Source organism: Gavialis gangeticus, unplaced genomic scaffold (assembly GCF_001723915.1).
Source record: "Gavialis gangeticus isolate Ggan-Ray unplaced genomic scaffold, GavGan_comp1, whole genome shotgun sequence".
NCBI lineage: Eukaryota > Metazoa > Chordata > Crocodylia > Gavialidae > Gavialis > Gavialis gangeticus.
The window spans coordinates 17,821,475-17,841,160 of NW_017729016.1; the positions used below are offsets into that span (position 1 = coordinate 17,821,475).

General features: G+C 45.7%; 2 protein-coding genes across 2 annotated transcripts in view; one reads left to right on the forward strand and one right to left on the reverse strand.

The window, feature by feature from the left end:
• IQCE (IQ motif containing E) overlaps window positions 1–1,764 on the reverse strand; it is a 39,650-nt gene extending 37,886 nt beyond the window's left edge. The window contains exon 1 of the mRNA XM_019512970.1: window positions 1,710–1,764. Coding sequence (XP_019368515.1) covers window positions 1,710–1,736 — 27 coding nt within the window. The 5' untranslated portion in view covers window positions 1,737–1,764. The remainder of the gene's footprint in view (window positions 1–1,709) is intronic.
• Window positions 1,765–4,911: 3,147 nt separating this feature from the next.
• BRAT1 (BRCA1 associated ATM activator 1) lies at window positions 4,912–18,551 on the forward strand. The gene is made up of 13 exons (XM_019512972.1): window positions 4,912–5,420; window positions 6,203–6,357; window positions 10,233–10,380; window positions 11,441–11,813; window positions 11,929–12,048; window positions 13,147–13,238; window positions 13,541–13,659; window positions 14,289–14,475; window positions 14,919–14,992; window positions 15,601–15,703; window positions 16,027–16,125; window positions 16,867–17,045; window positions 17,313–18,551. The coding sequence occupies exons 1-13, from the start codon at window positions 5,294–5,296 to the stop codon at window positions 18,048–18,050; spliced, it is 2,514 nt and encodes an 837-aa protein (XP_019368517.1). The 5' UTR covers window positions 4,912–5,293; the 3' UTR covers window positions 18,051–18,551.
• The last annotated feature ends 1,135 nt before the right edge of the window (window positions 18,552–19,686 follow it).

The following is a 19,686-nucleotide window of genomic DNA, read 5'->3' on the forward strand; positions in this document are numbered from 1 at the left end:
GTTGGTCTGATAAAAGATATCAGATTTACCCAAAGAACCTTGTTTGCAACAGAAAAAGCACTCTAGTACTTTTCCAGAGTTAAAAAAAATGAGTGAAAAATGAAGAGCTGGTGATGTAAGAGTGATTTTGTGGTTATGAGTGTCCAGAAATTATGAGAGGCAAGAATTTCTTGGGGTGATAAAAGATAACCGATTAAACGTGTCACCCTAAGAAATGCTTGTCTCTTGCAAACTAAGTATTGTTATGCCTCTTTATAAATCTATGGTGCACCTACACCTTGAATACTGTGCCCACTTCTGGTTTTCACATCTAAAAATTATATATCAGAGCTAGAGGTCCACAGAAGGGCAACAAGGACGATTAGTGGTACGGAGGGGCATCTGTGCGAGGAGAGACTAAAGGGGCTAGACCTATTCAGTTTAGAAAAGAGAAACTTGAGTGTGGGAGGGGGGGCATGATAAGGATTTACAAAATACTAAATGGTGAAGAGAAACTCAACAGGGATTTATTATTTACTCTCTCACACATAATACAAGAACTAGGGGTCACAAAATGAAGCTAGTGGGTAGTAAGTCTAAAACTAAGCCAAACTTTCACACAGCGTGCCATTAATGGGTGGCACTCAGTTGCCACCAGATGTTCAAGAAGGGATCGGACAGCTTGGAGGAAAGGGGCATCAGTTGCTATTGAATATGGGAGTTAGAGGCACAGCCTCTGAACCAGAACCTCCTAAACCTTCAGCCCTGGAGGCTGCAAGTGAAAGAGGGACTCAGTCAGACCCGGTTCACCCTCCACTTCAGCACCCGCTCTCTGCCCGGGTGTGACAGGAGATGGGGGCAAGACAGACTGGCCCAGTCGATGACAGCTCGTACGCTCTGATGCTACGTTAAGACCTTAGGTATCCCGGCTGTAGCCGTATTGGTCTAGAGAAAAGAGCAATCAGGGCCTGTGGACAGAGGCGATATCTTTTATTAGACCAACAAGATGTTTGTAAAAAGAAAAAATTCTTTAAACTGCAACCTTTCAGGCACATTTTTTTTTTTAAAGCTTGGCATTAAAGGAATTTTTTTTGCAAAAATCTTGTTGGGCTAATAAAAGAGATCACCTCTGTCCACAAGCCCCAATAGCCATATTGGTCTAGAGAAAAAAGCAATCAGGGCTTGTGGACAGAGATGATCTCTTTTATTAGATTTTTTTGCCAAAAAAAGTCTTTAACTGCAAGCTTTTAATACAGCTCATAGACAGAGATGATCTCTTTTATTGGACCAACACGATTTTTGCAAAGAAATGTCTTCAATTCCAAGCTTTCTTTTTCTTTTTTTTTTAATTGTTGTGCCCGAAAGGTTGCAATTAAAGTGGGTTTTTTGTTTGTTTTTTTAAAACAAAAATCATGCTGGCCTAATAAAAGAGATCACCTGTGACCACGAGCTTGCAATTAAAGACATTTTTTGGCAAAAAAATCTACTAAACGAGATCCCCTCTATCACGAGTCCTGGGTGCTTTTTCCTCCAGCCCAACCCGGGCGGCTGACACGTGTGAGGAGCCGGGGTCTCCAGTGCGGGCCGGGCCAGGGCCATGTCCACACAGCGGCAGCCCCCCCGGGGCGCTTCCTCCCCCGCTTCATCCCTGCTGCACCCAGACACGAAAGCCTGGCCGCTTACACCCCTCTGCCCCACCCCCGTCACCTGCCCCCGGCCCCACCGCTCACCTGGCCCCCGCCCGCCGCCTCGGACATGGCGGTGCCCTCGCACGGCACTTCCGGGTCGCCGTCTCTATGGCAACGGTTAGGCCTCAGCGCCCAGGCCAAGCGTGGCGGCGCCCGGCGTAAGGACTGGCGGGGACGATCGTGCGCTTGCCCGGAGTTGCAGTGCACACATAGAGCCATAGGGCATGGCTGCACGGAGGGTTTCCCCTGGCTCCAGAGCTACTCACTGGTCTTTGCTGGGAGTGGGGGTCAAGAGCAGCTGGTTTTGCCAGCCCCCCAGCTCCAGGAGTCAGGGGATTGGAGGAGATGCTGGGCCTGGTTTTGGTGCGATTTCAAACACCCGCTGTCATGAGGCAACCCAAAGGTGTGAGCGAGTGGTTCCCAACGTCTCCTCAGGAGGACTCTGTTTATGGCCCCATTTCCTCAGCATGGCCCCATCCGCTGGCGTTGGATGGGGACAGAAGCAACCCACAGTTTGGGAACCGCTGCCTTAAGGGTTCAAAGCCAGAAGGCAGAGAGAGCCCCCCTTGTACTATCATTTAAATGATGTTACAATATCCCCAGTTTGGGATTTTCCCAGGGCTTCAGGCTTGCCCCATTCCCAGAACAAACCCCTTTGCACGCCCCTGCCTCCGCTCTGGAGTTGTTAAACCAGGACCCTTGCACGCTCACACTGAAACACAAAGTTCCTCCTGCGCCGAGATGGTTTCAGCTGCTTCCTTGGAGGGGCCCGTACAGGTTTGTGGTGTGATTTCTTGTGAGTTTGATTAAATAAAGTATAGAAAAGAAAACCTAGTAAACGAGTAACAGTGATAATACTTTGCATTTATCTATTGTCCATTTTTCCTGAAGCTTTCCTAAAGGAACTAACAGAAAGATATGCACCATACACAAAGATCTTTCTGCCTCCTGCTGAAATGTAGTCCCTTCTTGGTTGAAACATGGGAGGTGCATAACAGAATTAAAGTATTAAGATTTAAAATCTATATTTCCATAGGAATATACCCCCATATACCTTTAATTTGTCTTTAGCCAAGTGTGGGAGCTATTATGAGACAAGGGCAATGAAAAAAGCTGCAAGAAAGCTAACTGTACTGCACGCTTAAACATCACTTTCAATAACCTGGATTTCCAAATCCCACGTTTCTGGTGTAGATAATTTATAATCAGAGCAGGAAAATAACCTCAGGCTTCTGTGGGAGAGAGTTCTCTCTCATAACAGGCAATAGCTAAGAGGCATGATGCATAGTTATGTGAGACGCGCTCATGTTAGGGCTCTGACTATATTCAAATAAGAACAAAATGAAAACCAACCAAGTCTAAACCCAGTAGGAATAAGAGTAACATTTATTATTGCAAGGAGGGACATGGAAGAGGCAGCCTTGCTCATGAATGCGAAGCAATAGTGCCATCATGTGGATCCTCCAAAGGTTCTCTGGGTCTGGCTGTCCGAAGGGAGACATAGTTAGCCGTGCCAGTCTGAAGTTAGGTTAGGCACATCATTAAGGATCTCCAGTCCTTCCTGCAAAAGGATGATGTCTCAAAGTAGTTGTGGGGGACAAACCAGCCTTGGCTTAGACAGCCTCCCAACCTCAAGTGCCATGTCTCAAACAAAAGGCTATCCAGCTCCTAGTCTCACCGAGGCACCAGGCCTTGCAACGGACCCAGATGCCTCCTGTGCCCCAACATCAATCCAGACCACATCCTCATCACTGACCAAAAAAATACAGATTTTGATATCTGAGGTTCATTCACTTGCAACTCCACCAAGGTCATATGCACGCTCACCTCCCTACAGTGCTCCTCTGCCATCTCCATTGGACAGACTGGACGATCCCGACATTGCAGAACGAATGACCACCACCCTGAGACTGGCTGCAGAAAGACATGCCAGCCTGGGGCAGAACAGTGTAACCTCCCCAAGCACACCATCGCAGACCAGAGGGGGGCTGATCTCAGATAGCAAACTTCTGAAAACAGAATGGGAAATTGCAGAGCAAGAAATCATCCACAAACTGAACATCGGGATGAGAACTAAGAGACTGTGTTAGGGAAAGGGCTGTGGACAGATGTGTGGGAGGAGCGTGGGTGTGTCTATTGTAATGGGTGTGCGGGTTTGAAATGTGGTTCAAGGTGTGTGAAGGAAAGCGCTGTATATATAGAACTATATATAAAACTATATACACACACACATATATATTTAAAAAACAAACAAACCTGGACTGTGTTAAGTATGGTTGAAATAGAGACTATGGATTCTACATGGGTGATTTGGTGACCCCAGGGTTCCTATGGGTTTAACATTTTGTTTGCTTGTCTCTCCCAGCACTGACCCCCTCTTCTCTCCTCTCCTGCTCTCTCCCCTGCTTCTCCCTTGGTCTTTTTTACTCTAATTTCTCTCCTATACTCTGCTTTCTGCAGCCCTTTCAGGGCATCTGATTAAGTAAGCCATAGCTCACGAAAACGTGTGCTATCGATATATGTGTGGATAATAAAAGGTATCTTCCATGCGTCAGGTATCCAGGTTGTAGTCATATTGGTCTAGAGGAAAAGGCAATCAGGACTCTTGATGATGATGTCTTCTATTCAACCAGCAAGATTTCTGCAAATTAAAGACATTTTTTTGCAAAAATCTTGTTGACCTGATAAAAGGTATCATCTCTACTACGAGTCCTGATTGCCTTTTTAAATAAAAGATATCACATCTACCCAAAGAAGTGCGTGCATGTACACGTCTCATGGACCCGGAGGGACAGATTTCCAGCTCCCTCTGTGCAAAGATGATGTTTATTTCCTACACACGGGGACTTTTCACCATTTTTAACTTCCCCTGAACTTAATGAAGGGCATGTAAGCCTGAAGGCTTGCAGAAAAAGATAAATATTGTTGGTTTGCAATTTCTCAGCAGGTCTAATAAAAGGTATTATCTCCGAACCACAAGTTCTGCATTACTTAAAATCCCATCTACCCAAAAAAGGCAGATGTGATAAATATAAATTAAAAATAAAAAAATCCCATCTACACACACACACACATATATATATATCTTGTGCCCTGTGTGGGGAGCAGCAGAACAGGCCAAGAGCCACAGACCGGGCAGCAACCCGGGCGGGGGAAGGAGACAAGTGCCTCGCTCCGCTCTGCCGCAGCTAGTTCAGCGACGCGTTACGACAGTTTTACGACAGTGGGCGGTAGGCGCGCTTTTCGGCCGCAGGGCGGAAGTCGGTGGGCTCCGGCGCCGGGCGTCTCCCTGGTGACGACCTGGCGCGCGCTGCTTCCCGGGGCCGGGCCGCCGTCACCTTTATCGCGCGCTCTGGGTCGCCTGTAGTATCCGCTGGTCCCCGGCGCAAAGCAGGGCCCCAGCCACCAAGAAGTTCAAGGAGGAGGGGAGAAGGGGGGTCTCCCAGGATAACACAGGCGACCCTGGAACCAGACCCGCCACAAATGTAACGCCTGCCAGGGGGCTTCAGGGGCTTTCGCAGCAGGGGCAGGTCCATCCTGTGCCTCCAGGACACAGCGGTAGAGAGAAACCCCGCGTGGGGGGTTTGCATCTGTCCCTTGCCTTGTTTTGGCTGGGAGGCCACAGGATGGACGGGGAGTGCGCCCGGCTCCTGCCTCCCGTTTGTGCTGTTTTGGCCAACGCCAGACAGCTCGTCTCTGATGACACCTGTTTAGAGAAGTTGCTGGACTGGTTTAAGGTGCTGACGGAAGCAGGTAACGGGTTTGCCGTAGGTCTCTTACGGCTGATGAACGACAAAGGGATCCTTGAGGGGGGGAAAAAAACAACATTGCTTTTTAAAAGTGACAATGCGTAGGGCACAATGCCTGGCTGTACCTTATAGATTATAAATAACACAGTTGCTTGCCCTTGGGTGATCACACCTTGCAAGCGGAGGGTGCTTTCATATGGGAATTAGTGCAAAAAAAAGCTTTACAGTAGATGTTTATTTTCTTTGTGTTATCTCCTTCTGATGGGCTGAGATCCTTGCTCTTCCTCAGATGTCACTGAAAGCCTGTGAAAGGATTCATGCTTTAAGGGTGCCCTACATGCGAGCGTGGAGGCTGCTCCGACATGCTGTAATTACAGTGCGTCAGCGCAGACTCGATTAATCAATTAATGTAATTACCGCACTCCAGCCAGCCTCTGCATTTCGTGTATCAGTGTCCACATGCTTTAAAATGCCGGTGGGGGCACTTTATGTAAAGCTCATTCGACAGGTTTTAGATAAAGCGCCCCCACTGCTATTTTGAAGCGTGAAGACACTGATACACAAAGCGCTCTGGGTGCTCCGATTAAAGTGCCCCCACATTTGAAGCACCCGTATAGACGTCCTAATTTTTTTCTAAATATACAAGGTCTTGCTAATGGATAACTAAATGATTATGCTCTGGCTTTAAGGGAGCTTGCTGAAACTCTAAGACAGAATAAAAAGACATCTCTTAGAAATGATAACCAAGTGTCGCTCCATCTCCCATGGATAATATTTCTTTCACAGAATCCAGCCTGCTGCTCTTACAGGAGAATCCGTGCTTGACAGAGCTCATCACCTGTGTGCTAAAATTGGAAGACCCAAGTCCCAGCATTGTCTCCTTTATTCTGAGGTTAACAGGGATTTTTGCAGCCTCTGAAAGCTGCTTCCAGCACTTACAGGTGAGTCAAGGGACTAGTTTCAGACTGCAAATTAAATCTGCATGCAATGCTATCATAGCCAACTGCTTTTTCTATATAACATCATTCAAAAGAAAAATCGTTCAAATATTGTTGGAGTGGGAGAGGGGGGACATGGGGGTGGAAGGCAGTAAAAGCAGCTCCTTGCATCCAGCTGGTTGCATATATAGGACAGCTGTCAGATCCTTGGGAGAGGAAGTAATGACATGGAAAGCGCCATCCCCAAATTGGATTGTATAGTGGTGATGTGTGTGACTACCACACATGCTGTTTTCTTTCACTGACATAGGATGAGTACACTGTTCATATTCTTATAGGAGTATTGTCTTCAGCGACTTTCAACTTTGCATGTCCTCAGTTCTTCATATGTATGTCATTCCAAACAAACCAATATGTTTGCGTGCAACAATGGGGAGGGGAATACTGGTGGGGTTTTGGTATAGACCAGCATGTTAGACGTAAGAACACAATGAATGTTTCTTAGCACCTACCTAGTGTATGTGGAAACAAAAAATGTGGCTTCTTTAATTTGGGATACTTCCTGGAGGTCTCCTACAGTTAATAGGAAATCATCATTAGAGTTTAAATACTCTAATGCACTCGGGATGAGGTAACTATCTGGGATGCCTTTACGATGGGTAAAGATGAAACTAGTCATTGAACTGGAAGCAGGTCCCAGTAATCATAGTCTGATTGCATTCATTGTGAGAATACTTTCTCAATGGCTCCAGAAAAAGGCCAACTACTGAGAGCTGTACAGAGTTTTATGCAAAATTGATTGTGGCGAGAAGGGAGGGATGAAAGGGTTGGGACAAAGGTGTGTGAAATTTGGCCATTCTTGTTAGAAGTTAATAACACCATGGTTAAGGACCTCAAAGATAACTTTGGCTAAAAGCTTATCCTGTTTAAGTGATATAATGAAGGCAACAATTAGAAACAAAAGAAAGTAGCATAAAACACAGAAAAATGGGGAATTAGATAATTATCCGTATCAGTTATCTATGCTTCATTCCTTCCAATGTATAATAAAAGCTGAAGACAGGGAAAAATCCATGGCTGGGAGGGCTAAAGGCAATGTGAAAGAGATTAAGTATGTATATTAGGGACAGAATGATCCTTAGCAATGATACAGATCAGTTTCTAAGAATAGATGATAAAATAGGTATTAACGATGCAAAAAAGGCAGACATACAATAAATTTCTGTTCTGTATTTGGTGAGAAGGAGGATGTACTCATATCGCAGAAGAATGCCAAAGTCCTGTCTAGTTCACTAGTAACTAAGAAAAATGTTATGCAGCATCATTGGATTAAACATGTTGAAATGACTGGGGCTGGGTAACCTGTACAGAAGAGACCCAAAAAAAAGTTGACTGGGGATTTCTGGGTTAAGGATCATTTTCAATAAATCTTGGACTGGAAGACTAGAAGAGTGCTAACATTGTGCTAATGTTCAGAGGTGCACTGATATATTGGTCCATATCAGATCAGCACCAATAAAAGGAAAATTGACATTATCGGCAATTGGTCTTTTTTGGCTGGTGTAGCTGATAATGTCACTGATAAATGTTACATTCATGTGTGCAGCCACAGCATGCATGGGGCCAGAAATTTAGCCTGGCAGCTTGGAGAGCAGTGTCTGGCTGGTAAGGGGCAAATTGAGGTCCCCACAGTGAGGGAAAGAGAGGGGCAGGGACAGGCACTGGCCAGCTGGGGACAAGCGGGGAGGGGATGGAGCCATGGGCAGCTCATTGGGGGGGAGCATGGGAAGGTGGAAAGAGGGGGTAGCTCCCCACTGCTGCATGCACCCCTGGGGGAGGCATGGGAGGCATATGCCCTCTGGATTTGTGCACAGGGCAAGGGTGGGCTGTCTGCTAAAGCTCAGGGCCAGGGGCTGTGCTGGCCTCTTCCCAGCAGGAGGCCTGGACCGGGACTGTGCTCAGGGTGGGCCAGGGCAAGGTGGGTGGTGGTGCCGGGACACTATGGGGTGGGCTACAGCCACCCCAAAATTCACTGTAGCACCCCCCTGCCAGCGCCACCCCTGATCTTGAGCACAGCCATGGCCCAACCCCTCCCACCAGGAAGAGGCTGGCGCAGCCCGTGGTCTGAGCCCACAGTAGGCATCCTGCCCTTGTCCTGCACACAAACCCCGGGGACGCATGCTGCCCATGGCTCCATCCCACACCCTGGACAGTGCCTGTCCCCGCTTCTGTTCCACTCTCTCCCTCACTGTGGGGGCCTCAATCTGCCCCACCCCAACCATGCCCCTTGCCTCCTCCATGCCTCCTTCCCACCACAGACTTACTGGCCGAATGCTGCTTTCCAAGCTGCTGGGCTGCATTTTGGCTATCAGATCAGTATTGGTTACTGGTTAATAATTGGCCATCAATATCAGCCAAAAAAACTCTTCATTGGTGCACCCCTACTAATATTCTAAGGGTAGCGGTCAGCAGGAGGACAAGACATTTAAAGAAAATGGGCCTTGTCAAATAAACCTGATTCCATTCTTTGAGACTACACGTTTGGTTGATGAAGGTAAGGACATAAGAGGTTTTAAAATTGCATGTTGAATGGAGCAAGAACTAGCTGACACATTCCAAAAAGTAGTAGTTGTTACTGAAGAACCTTCAAACAGGTGTCCCTTTCAGTGGGGTTTTACAGAGATAGTCTTATGCCCAATACAATTCCAGGTTACTGATGAAAATCTTGAAGTGAATATAAATTGCTTCTGATAAAATTTACAAATGAGATAAGACTGGCAGCGTAGTAATTATTAAAGACAGGGCAACAGTGCAGAGTGAGCTGGATCTTTTGGTATTCTGGGCCCACATGACAGGTTTTTAATACAGCCCAGTACAAATCCTAAACATCTAGGAACAAGAAGCGCAGCCTATAACTAAAGAATGAAGAACTTTGTGGAAGATATGCTTCAGCCAAACCCCAGATACTAGATTTAGCAAAGGAATAGTTGGGGGAGCTCTATGGTCTCTAGTGGTTGTTTCTGGTCTTAAGCTCTAGGAATCTGTGAAGGAGACAGTCAGACTCATGGGTGCTGCTTTCCATCTGGGAGCAAGGAGGAAAATGTAACCATTTAAATCCATGGAGTACAACAGTTATCTAATTACTGTTTTGCTCAGTAGGTTTATGAGAGCGTCTTTCAATAGGTTTACTTCAGATGTAAAGCTTGCTAGCATATATGAAACAAATTAGCAAACACCAATACATTAATGTAGACTTGCAGACCCACTGTGCTGTGGAAATTCTGACTAATACAGTCCCTGCTTTCTTGTTTCCATCTTGCACACAGAGTAATCATCATTTATACATTGCTTTTCATCTTCAAAGCACTGTGCAATCCCAGAGCACTGGCTGGGTAACGGTACCTCAGTTCCACACAGTCCTTGGATGCAAACTGCAGTAATAGAATATGGGGAGGGGGGCGTTGTATGGTTATGGTAGGAACATGTATCCACAATTTATGCTCTCTGAAAGTGAGATGAATACTATTTTTTTAAATCCCCTGTTACATATGTCAGTAGAAAAAAACTAATTCAAAGGTATCCCTGGAAGGAAGAGAATGCTTGTGAATAAGAAAAAGTCTGAAAACTCCTATGACTGTTACCCATAGGAGTTTTTTCCCCCAAAGCCTTAGGAAACCCTTAGTCCCTTTATGCAACACTTGCATTGTTCTTAGGCTGAGCCTGTGGATGAATAAGCATTTTTGCTAGGTATCCATAGCACCCTCTCGTGAGACTGCTGTAATGAGGTAGCTACACTACCAAATGGACTCTCACGCATTACCATCCCCAGAAGTTTGCCTGCTCCATCTGCTTACAAGGGCTGTCTCTTCTGGTCTCAGCAGGGGGAGTTCTTGTCCAGTCTCTTTGGAGAAGGGGGGCCTATCAACAGTTCACTGTGGGAAGATGCCTCTGTGCGGAGCGGCTGGGTCGAAGGTGTGCGTAGCATGGTGCAGCACCAGAGTGCCATCCAGTTCCTGTGCAGCAGTGGTGAGCGTTGCCTGTCTTAGTCCTTTGTATCTGCCTCTCTAATCCATCGCTTGGGGGGCTGCTTGAGAGGGAGAGTCAAAACATGATGCTGTAGATGCCATTTTTCTTCCAAAATGGAAAGGAAATGAAGAAACGAGGATGGAAAGGGTTCACGTCTTTATAAAAAATAACTTTGCTTTATTTTTGTTACATCAGACATGTATTTCAAGGTTCTTCAGTACAAAAATAGCACATGTTGGTTGGACAAATACAAACTTCCTCAGGGGCAGAGTAAAAATAATTTATCAGAAGGCTGCCAACATTTTAGCTGTAATTATTACCAGAAGGGGGAGTACAAGACTATGATGCTTTAGGGAAATTTGATAGGCGTTCATTCCTGCAAACTTACCTGTACAGGTATATCTTACCTGAGCAGTTCCATTGACTTCAGTAAGATGATGTGAGTAAGTAGGACCTGCTTAGGTGAGAGAAGGTATGGAGAGCTGGGCCCTTGTTTTGCAACACACCTCTCAATCTAATTTACCATTTGCTCGAGTTAATCCTTCATAGATGCTATCAGATGAAACACATTTATGTTGAACTACTTTTTTGTTAGTGAGTTTCTAGTATCACCTGAGAATGTGGAAGCCTTCAGTTTCTGCTGTTTGGGTTTACTTTTTGCACTTCCTTCATTTTTGATGATGAAAACCAGTCAGTTTTACTTCCTTGTTTTTAACAAAAGGAATGTTGCTCTCTAGGGCATAACTACTGCAAAAGAACTATCCCGACACAAACTTCTGCAGACTGTAGGATTCTGAAATCATTCCCTCCCAACCCAAAAAAAGATTTAATTATGGGTATAATCTGATTACAGCCCATATACACTTATATTATTGGTAAACACATTTTATAAGGGAAGCAGTAAGCTATTGTGCTAATTCATTGACTTCTCAATCACTGCATGTTTAGTCTTTCATGTTTATGTTGCATTCTTTTCCATTAAGACATATGGAATTGTAAGAAGGTCCCCAGTTTACAGAAAAACTTATTTTGAATGTTGTGCTCTCTTTCATCAATACAGGAGCCATTGATGTGATCTTCACACTGCAGGGAGACCCCAGCCTGTTTGTGGCTTCAGCTGTCAATCGGCTCCTTGTGCATATTCTCACTTTCTCGCTGCAGTCCGAAACAACCAGCCCTCTCAGCACGAAGGACTGCAGTTGGCCAATGTGTGCCCGAATGATTATAGCACACATTGAAGAGTCTCTTAAATCCAGCTCCGTCTCTCGTATCAAGCAAGACTTGAAGCTGTTAACTAGTGTGTTTGGATGCTGTCATGACCGATGGACTGAAGTTCTTTGGTCATGGATAGCAGAGCCAATTAAATCTCTCTTGAAGGAAGAACCAGGCCAAACAGGACATTCGCTAGTGGACCTGTTCCTTAGCATGGCAAGGTAAACATCTCTTAGAAACTTGGAGTCAGGCAAATGCTGACCAAAGTTTTCAAGAAATAACTGGCTTTCCAAGGTGTATGCATATTAAATAGATGCCAACACTTCTTTCTCACAGGTCTCCTGTGTTTGGCTGTCCTGAGTGCAGCCTGTGGACATCAGTGATACATGCACTGAAGTACTTAAACCCAGCACAAGCTGGTCCTCTGGCTTTGGGAGTTCTGAAGCGCCAAGAATGGTATGACTTGTTGCTATGGAACTCACTTTTTTATACTGTTGGAATATGGTTCTGCAGGTCCCTGAAGCTGTTGTGCTGTATCAAGAAGAAAACTTTTTTGCTGCACCTTGCTGCCCATGTAAGGTTGTTACAGCCAAAAAATGGGTCTAGGACTCCAGGTGCTGTAGGTGGTGATGATTAGGATGGTAGTGTTCAAAGGGGAAGGAACAGGAGAAGCAAAGGCATGCACTCTTCAGTCTCTCCTTGAGGGCAGGAATGGCAAGCTCACTTTAAACTTTTAGCACCAAAGTTACAATAGTTAGGGTAGACACTACTTCGAATGCAAATCAGACTCAGTACTTCTCTCTCTGTGTCTGATTCTCTCTGTTCCTTCCCCTTCACACATGTGATATCTATAACATGAGCACTTCCTTTGGCAGCAGGAATACCTCTCTCTGCTCTAGGAACCACTAACCCATCTGTTGTCTGCCTTCCCCTCTGATCTTCTCTGCCATGCATTTGCATTTTCACAGACCTGCATTTTTGCATACTGACTTGGCTTCTGTCCCATCCAGGAGAGCACAAAACTATTGCAGACTCCCCCTCTGCCTTGAAGAAGGGTCTTTGTATCCAAAAGCTTGCAAAGAACAATTTTTCCAACTATGTAGTTGTTCTAATAAAAGATACCACATTTACCCACAGAATCTTGTCTGCCTCTAAACCAGCACGGAGTTATTTTGAATTAACACTAAATAAGCTACCTGCTGTGGCGCAGGCTGAGTAATACCTGCATTCTGAGAGTATGACGACTTTTGATTGGAAAAGGTTACCCAGGACCCTTCCCTCCAAGATACCCTCTCGCTCCAGATCCTAACAACTGTTGCTGCTCTGAGGTTACTTGGAAACCACAAGAAACTTTCTACCTTAACCCCTGCTGAGCCAGAGAGGCTAGAATCAAACTTAAAGCCTCGGATAACTATATTCTCTGTCGCCAGCTGCTGGACACTGTGGCTGGAGGACTGTCCTCCTGAATTGTAATAAATTAACTTATCCACCTTTTGGGGGGCAAATGCTTTGGGGAGGAACTGAAGTATTCACTGTTGCTTCCTCTTTTTGAAGCCCACAGGCTGTAAGGATCCAGGCCCTGAATGTCCTGCTTCAGCCAATGGACTGTGTTTTGAGATCAGCCTCCCAACCTTTGGAATGCCCAGGTATAGTGGGGATAGACAAGCAACTGATCCACCTGCAGGAGACAAGAATGTGTCCTGTGCAAAGGAAAAAGGCATGAGTGCTCCCTTAAATAAAAGTAGTCTAAGCAACAGGTGCTTAGGAGTGGGACCAAGTTAAGAACAGCATTTGTGGTAAAACTACAAGAATGGAGGACGTCTTATTGGGGAAGGAGTCTTTTAGTAAATTGCTTCATTTCTTCACTTAAAAGTCTCAGCTGTCTTCTCTTTCAAACACTGTTGCTTTCTTCCATGCTGGCTCTGCTAATCTCCATTGTCCCTTCCAGGTTTGCTGGGTGAGTCTGTAAAGGATTCTGCTGTTGTTGAGAATCTTCTGTCCTCCAAGCCGTCTTGTGCTGGTCTCCTGTGTCAGACTCTAGCTCATGTGGAGGAGCTGCTGTGCATGGTAACATTCAGGGAAGGAGTGGGTTCACTCAAAGATGGCATTAAGATTGGTTAGCAACTTCCACTATAGGGTTTAACAGAAATAGAGCAGGGCTTGCACAGATTACTTCTTTAACTGTACGTGGCATTGCTGAGAAATCTAATGTCCCTTTTGCCTCTGTCCCAGTTGCATAACATAGGAATTCCTATTTCATTTTTTAAAGAGGGACTACATTTGACTTCTGTGCGTCCGCTATAGAAGTGAGTTTGAACCTACTGTTCAGTCCATGTAAACTGGGACAGATTCATCTCCTCTTTCACTCACCTATATGCAACTTTACCAGCTAGAACTGCAAAAGTTTGAACTGATGAAATCAAAACAGACTGCTGTCACCTCACATGGTCAACTGGTCACACTGTATCTAGAAGTAATGATAAGTGGTCCTCTTGCCTGTGCAGTGGCATTTTGGGACAGGATGATAATACCTCAATAACTGTCTGACTTCTGTGATATCAGAGATGGGCTTGTTAAAACTAAACAGGCTTCTGCCAGTCCTACTCAACCTCTCTCTTGCTACTTGTATTTTTATATTGTGTACACATACAGATGTGCACAGACACACTGGAAAACTTACCTGATTTCTCTCTCAGACTAGTTTGCCAGTGGATGTGCCCCATATACCTCTGCTGCAATCTGTCATGATAACATTACAATTCTGTAATGGCCTTGCAACTCCAGTCTCCTGTCTGGGAAGTAGGATGAGCAGAATCCTGATTGGTTGCTTCAGAGTTCAGAGGTCAGCGCTTGACCTTCTGGGAGCTCTGTCTCAGTGTGCAAGTGAGTGAATCTTTTCCAGAATTTATGCTCTAGTACATTTATTTTTGAATCTTTGGTCATTCTGGGTTTAAAGGGAGCTCAGAGTACCATGTGCCCCTTCCCTTTTTAAACTTCTGGGTCTGGGACTACTGTCTTGTGGTAAGAAAATGATCGCATTTGAGGCTCCTTCTGCTGTATGTCAGTTTGGCAACACATCTTCATTTCTGGTAAAGTAGAGCAGTTAATGATCAAAGTAGTTTCGATAATTGGGATCTTTCTGTTTTCCCTTGATTTCAGACCTAAGGCATTTTAGTTTTTAACAAGATGAAACTTGTTTGCTGTCCCCCACCCCACTCCCCTACCAGCCAGAAGACGTTTTAGGAACCATAAATGTAGTTTCAGTAGTGGATTTTTCTGGGTCCAGTAACACTGACCCCTCAGTTATTACTTTGCCTGTATTTCAGGTGATGCTGCATTCAAGGAAAGTGTATTTGATATCCTTCTTAAATACCTGGAGGGTCCAGGTAGCAGTCCTACCGTAAGTACAGAATCCTGAGATCCAGAGGAACAGTGATTAGCTGGAGTAGCTTATCTGGTTCCACTAAAATGTGTTTGAAACTGTAAACAGCTGCTTCTCAATAAAGTATGTACTGGAACATTTAAGAGCTTTGTGTCTCAGTTCTGAGACACACACAGGAAGTGGCTTAAGTGTTCTTGACCTAGTAAGTACATGACATAAGTAAGGTCAATGCCCTTAGAGGGAGAGAGAGAGGCAATTATATGCAGTAGTACAATTGATACACTAAACTTCCCTCAACCTTGAGTTTCTAGTCCTTGGTGCTGGGTTTGCCTGCATATGGGTAAAATGATGATTGGGAATATCCTGGAGGATTAAGACACTGGGAAGCCAGCAGCTAGCATTACCCAGTTAGTAGTGGATGTATTCTGGAAGCTTTCTAGGAACACAGGCATGCAGCATTAGAATCCTTGGCTTCAGGAGCTTCATCTGCAGTCACAGAGGATGTTGACTTGCTGTCCCTAGCAATTTCTCTGTGAAGGGGAGGGTGAAGCCAATGCCATCCAGTGGGGAAGCAAACATGCGTCCTATAGTAGTTACGTTTACAATTTTTATTGCCTTGTTTTCAGGTTCTGAAAAAATCATTTCAAGCTACATTCAAATGGATTTTGTGCTTATGTGACCCTCCCAGCTTCAGCAATCACTGGCAGCAGACTGAGCAGGTTCTTCAACGTAAGGAAGTTCTTAATTGGGGTAAACTGAAACCACTGGCCAAGAGTTTAGCTATTGCAGCCATAGTTCCAAGTCAAAAGTAGTAGCATGATAGAACTGCTGCCTTGCTTTCCTTTCACACTCAGCATACTGAGTGCACTTTTATATTTTATAAGTCAGCACTAATATAGACCAGTGACCAATCTGATGTGCCAGAGAGCTGAAGGAAGTATGCAGGAGCACTACAATACATTGTATACAATGCTTAAAAGGACATCAGTGCTCTGAAGAAATGCTACTTTTACCTTTCGTGTTCATCCAGATTCATGGCTGGCTTTCTGCAGGTTTGTTCCTGGCACTGCAGAAGCGGATGTGCAGCCCTTGCTGGGAAGTCCGGGACTCTGCCCTGGAGTTTCTCACCCTCCTAGTTAAACACTTGAGAGGTACGTGCAGAGATAGCAACACTTCAAACTGAGTTAAATGCCTAGAAGCAAAATGCAGCCAGTGAAAATTGGTGAACCTTCCCTCTAGGAGATGGGGAGGCTGCACAAGTGATGCATGCTTACTGAGTGAGAGAGCCCAGTTGTGCAAGGCCTTTCTCCACACTGTAGGCTGACTATTCATTGCCCCTGGAGTGGAAGCCCAGGCACTGTAGCTGGGGCAGGAGCCCACTATAGCTCCTGTGTGGTGGCAGAAAGGGAAGAGTCCCTTTTTTTTCTTTACTTCTGTCTCCAAGCAAAGGAACTCTCCAGCACACAGTCAAGTTGCCTGAGCAGTTTGTGCCTGTGCTTAGGATCATGTGTACATACTGCCAGTGGCACTTTGAGTAATAGTCAATATATATTTTGTAGCTTTGAAACTAGAAGGATTAGACTTCTTTTCTTTTTATGAAGTCTTAAATCCAACAAGCTGAGGCAAGGGCCTGACTTGCCAAGGGGAGAGTTTTTTTTCTTGGAGGAGTGTGCAGATGGATTTTCTGACTTCTAGCACTAAGGTGGGTTTGGGGTTTGACTGGGGGAGGATCTTGCCAGCAGCTGTCTGGTCTCTGCAGTGGCTCAGCTCACTGGCAGCTGTCCCTGTAGTCAGTGGGCAGAGTTACAGGATGCATGGGGCTGTTTGCAGTGGAAACAGTTTGGAGCTGGTTAGTGGAATAAAGTTTTTTCTGTGGACTTGTGTATTTACAGAGTGGGACAGGTTCAGGCAAGTTCTCTTCTCTTCGGAGGTGCCAGGACTGACAGAGGATCTTCTTCAAGACCCAGAGAGTTATGTGCGAGCAAGTGCTGTGGCTGCCACAGGGCAGCTTTCCTTCATCACCCACCTTGTCCCAAAAATACCAGCCCCAGATGATGGAAACAACAAAGAGGTATAGCAGAAGAGACTGTTAGCCTCGTCGAACCCACAGTATAGTCTAGCAGAATTTCCCATCAACAGTTGCACTGCTGTTAAGTTAGATCACGACTTTTGGAACTCTTTAGACATTGCTTAAAAAAATACTGGGGACTGGTGTGAAAACTGGGGAGGCAGATTCCACAGCTGTTTATTAAAATGTGTCAGCAGTAGAGAGAGACTGGATTGTTCTGAGCTCTTTAACCCTTATTTCCTTCTTTCTCTTTGCCCGTTTTGTTCTTAGGAAGACATTGTAACAGAGTTGCACAAAATCTTATCCACCGACTCGGAGGGCTTCCCTCGAAGGGCTGTGATTCGAGTCTTCACTGACTGGCTGAGAGAAGGCCACGCAGAGGTGCTAAAAGACACTGAGCAGTTTGTCTCCCGAGCAATCCAGGCTGTGAACGGTGACTTGGACTGGGAAGTCAAAGTCAGTGGTTTGGAACTGGCTCAAGTGTTTTCTGCCCAAACGCTTAGCCAGCTTGGCCTTGCTGGATGCCCATATTCTGCTGTCTTATCCTCTGCCACCCGTTCCACTTGTCTGAACGAGTCCCTGCAGATATTTCAGCGAGTGAAGTTGTTTGAGTTCCTTTTTGGTGCGTTGTGTGACTGTGACAGACCAGTAGCTCAGAAAGCCTGTGAAATTCTCCTGGCCTTGAAAGCTCAGCTCTGTGATGATAGCCTGACAGACAGGCTGGGACCTGGAGGTTTGCCTGCAGAAGCGCACAGCCTCGCTCAGTTAGAAACGACTGTGAGGAGATGGATGTCCCAGGCCCAGACCAATCCCAGTGGTGATGGCAATGGGGTTAGGTCCCATGAGCCACACAGTGTCCTGCTGGTTCTGGGAACAGTTGACTTAGAGGGGCTCCGCGCAGCTCTGGATAAGAGTAGTGATCACATTGAGAAGAGCCCCCAGTCCCTCCTGCAGGACATCCTGGCTACTGTGGGGACACTCGAGGAGAATGAAGCTGACTGCTACTGACCTCTGCGCTAGGCTTCTGCTCTGACCGGACATTAATTGAAGCCACTGTCTGGTTGCAGAAGAATTTGTTTGCTACCCATGAGTAGAGATGAGGGATATAGTCTGGAGAAAGAGAAGCTGTTAGGGAGTCTGTCCTCCTCCTGGGCCTCTCCCTCTCTTGAATGGGTTAGACTGTCTTCTGGGTGTGCTGCCATTTCCCATGTGGTGCAGTCATTGCCAAAGAATGATTTTTGTTAAATGCACATTTTATATTAAATTGTTTCTCAGACGGATGCCTCCACTTCATTTTAATACACATCCTTTGCTTTAGCCTGTGCTAGGGAAACTTACCTAGAAAGCCACTCATTCAAAATGGGTTAAAAGTGCTGGTGGGTACAAGGCAAAGAAACTGATGGGCCCTTTTTCAAAGGCAGGATTTTAAGCCCATTTGGAAGCCGATTTCATGAGGCTGAGACATTAAAAGGGATCTATCCAATCTGGCCTTGCCCATATTACTCTTCTGAAAACCAGAGGCCTGCAGCAAGCTTCCCTGCTACAGAATAGGTCTAAGGCCACAAGAGAGCACTAAGGGCAAGTCTTAACAGGGCACTGAATACTTCTTGTAATTATGGAAGCAGGCTAAGTAAGAACAATGTTGGCTAACTGCTTTTCCTGGCAGGTGAAAACCAGAGGTGCTAGAAATGACCCTGCCTTCAGAGGGTCCCTGGCCCCAATCCAGTCGCCAGCCCTTCAGAACACCGCTGGTCTTTACTCAAGAAGAGCTGGAAAAGCTGCTCTTGGATGCAAAGGCTTTAGGTACCTAAAGCCTTCAGACAACACCACCACCAGGCTTTTGGTTTTGTCTCTTGTAAACAAGTCTCTTTAATTAAAAAGAGCAGCTCACCTAAGTGGCAGCACTGCTTTCTGAGAAGAGGTTGGCAGCTCTTAGAAGACAGCTGGGAGAGGACTGTGCCATTTACAACTTTAGCAGACCCAGAAAAAAAGGAGACTGCATTAAAAATCCTCCTACACAGTGAGGAGAAAGGTAACCATAGCAATAGTCTCAAACCATAGCTAAGCCCCCTGAACACAGAGCTAGTACTATATGGATGATGCCTTGGAGGCAGGCCAAGAACAAACCATTCCTTTTCTGTGGGAGGATACAGAAGGGGATATATCCTTCCTCATCGAGATAATTGAATCCTTAACTGCTGCAGCTGGGGATTTTTGAATTCATGGCATACCCTTTTATGAATTTGGGCAACTTACCTGCCCCTCGGCACAGAGGCTTCCACACAAGCCTAAAGTTTGTTAATGATAGCTCTTCAAAGAAGTAGCAGCTTTTGATGATGTACATCCCTACCCAGGCAGGGGCTGTTCCTGACCAGAGAGAGGAAAAAAATAGAACAGTAAGCGCAAGCTTGCCATTTCCTCCCAGACGGTCAAGCTTAGAAGCTGCAAGGGTTGCTAAAGAAGTGACCAGCTACTTTTAAGGTAGCAGGTTGTTCTGCAGCCAAATTCTCCCATTGTAACTCATCAGGCCCTGCTGATAAGCAGATTTTAGCAGTTCAGAGGCACCTCTCATTGGGTGTGTCCACACATGCAAGCACGTGCCCTTGCAGCAGCTCAAATAGAAGTGGTGCACATTTGAGCTGGG

Bases quoted from the DNA above. Each gene is read 5' to 3' on its own strand.
- BRAT1 (XM_019512972.1), top strand. From the start codon at position 5,294: ATGGACGGGGAGTGCGCCCGGCTCCTGCCTCCCGTTTGTGCTGTTTTG. The intron at 10,381-11,440 runs GTGAGCGTTGCC...TCATCAATACAG, and splicing joins CCAGTTCCTGTGCAGCAGTG to GAGCCATTGATGTGATCTTC. The intron at 17,046-17,312 runs GTATAGCAGAAG...TTTTGTTCTTAG, and splicing joins ATGATGGAAACAACAAAGAG to GAAGACATTGTAACAGAGTT.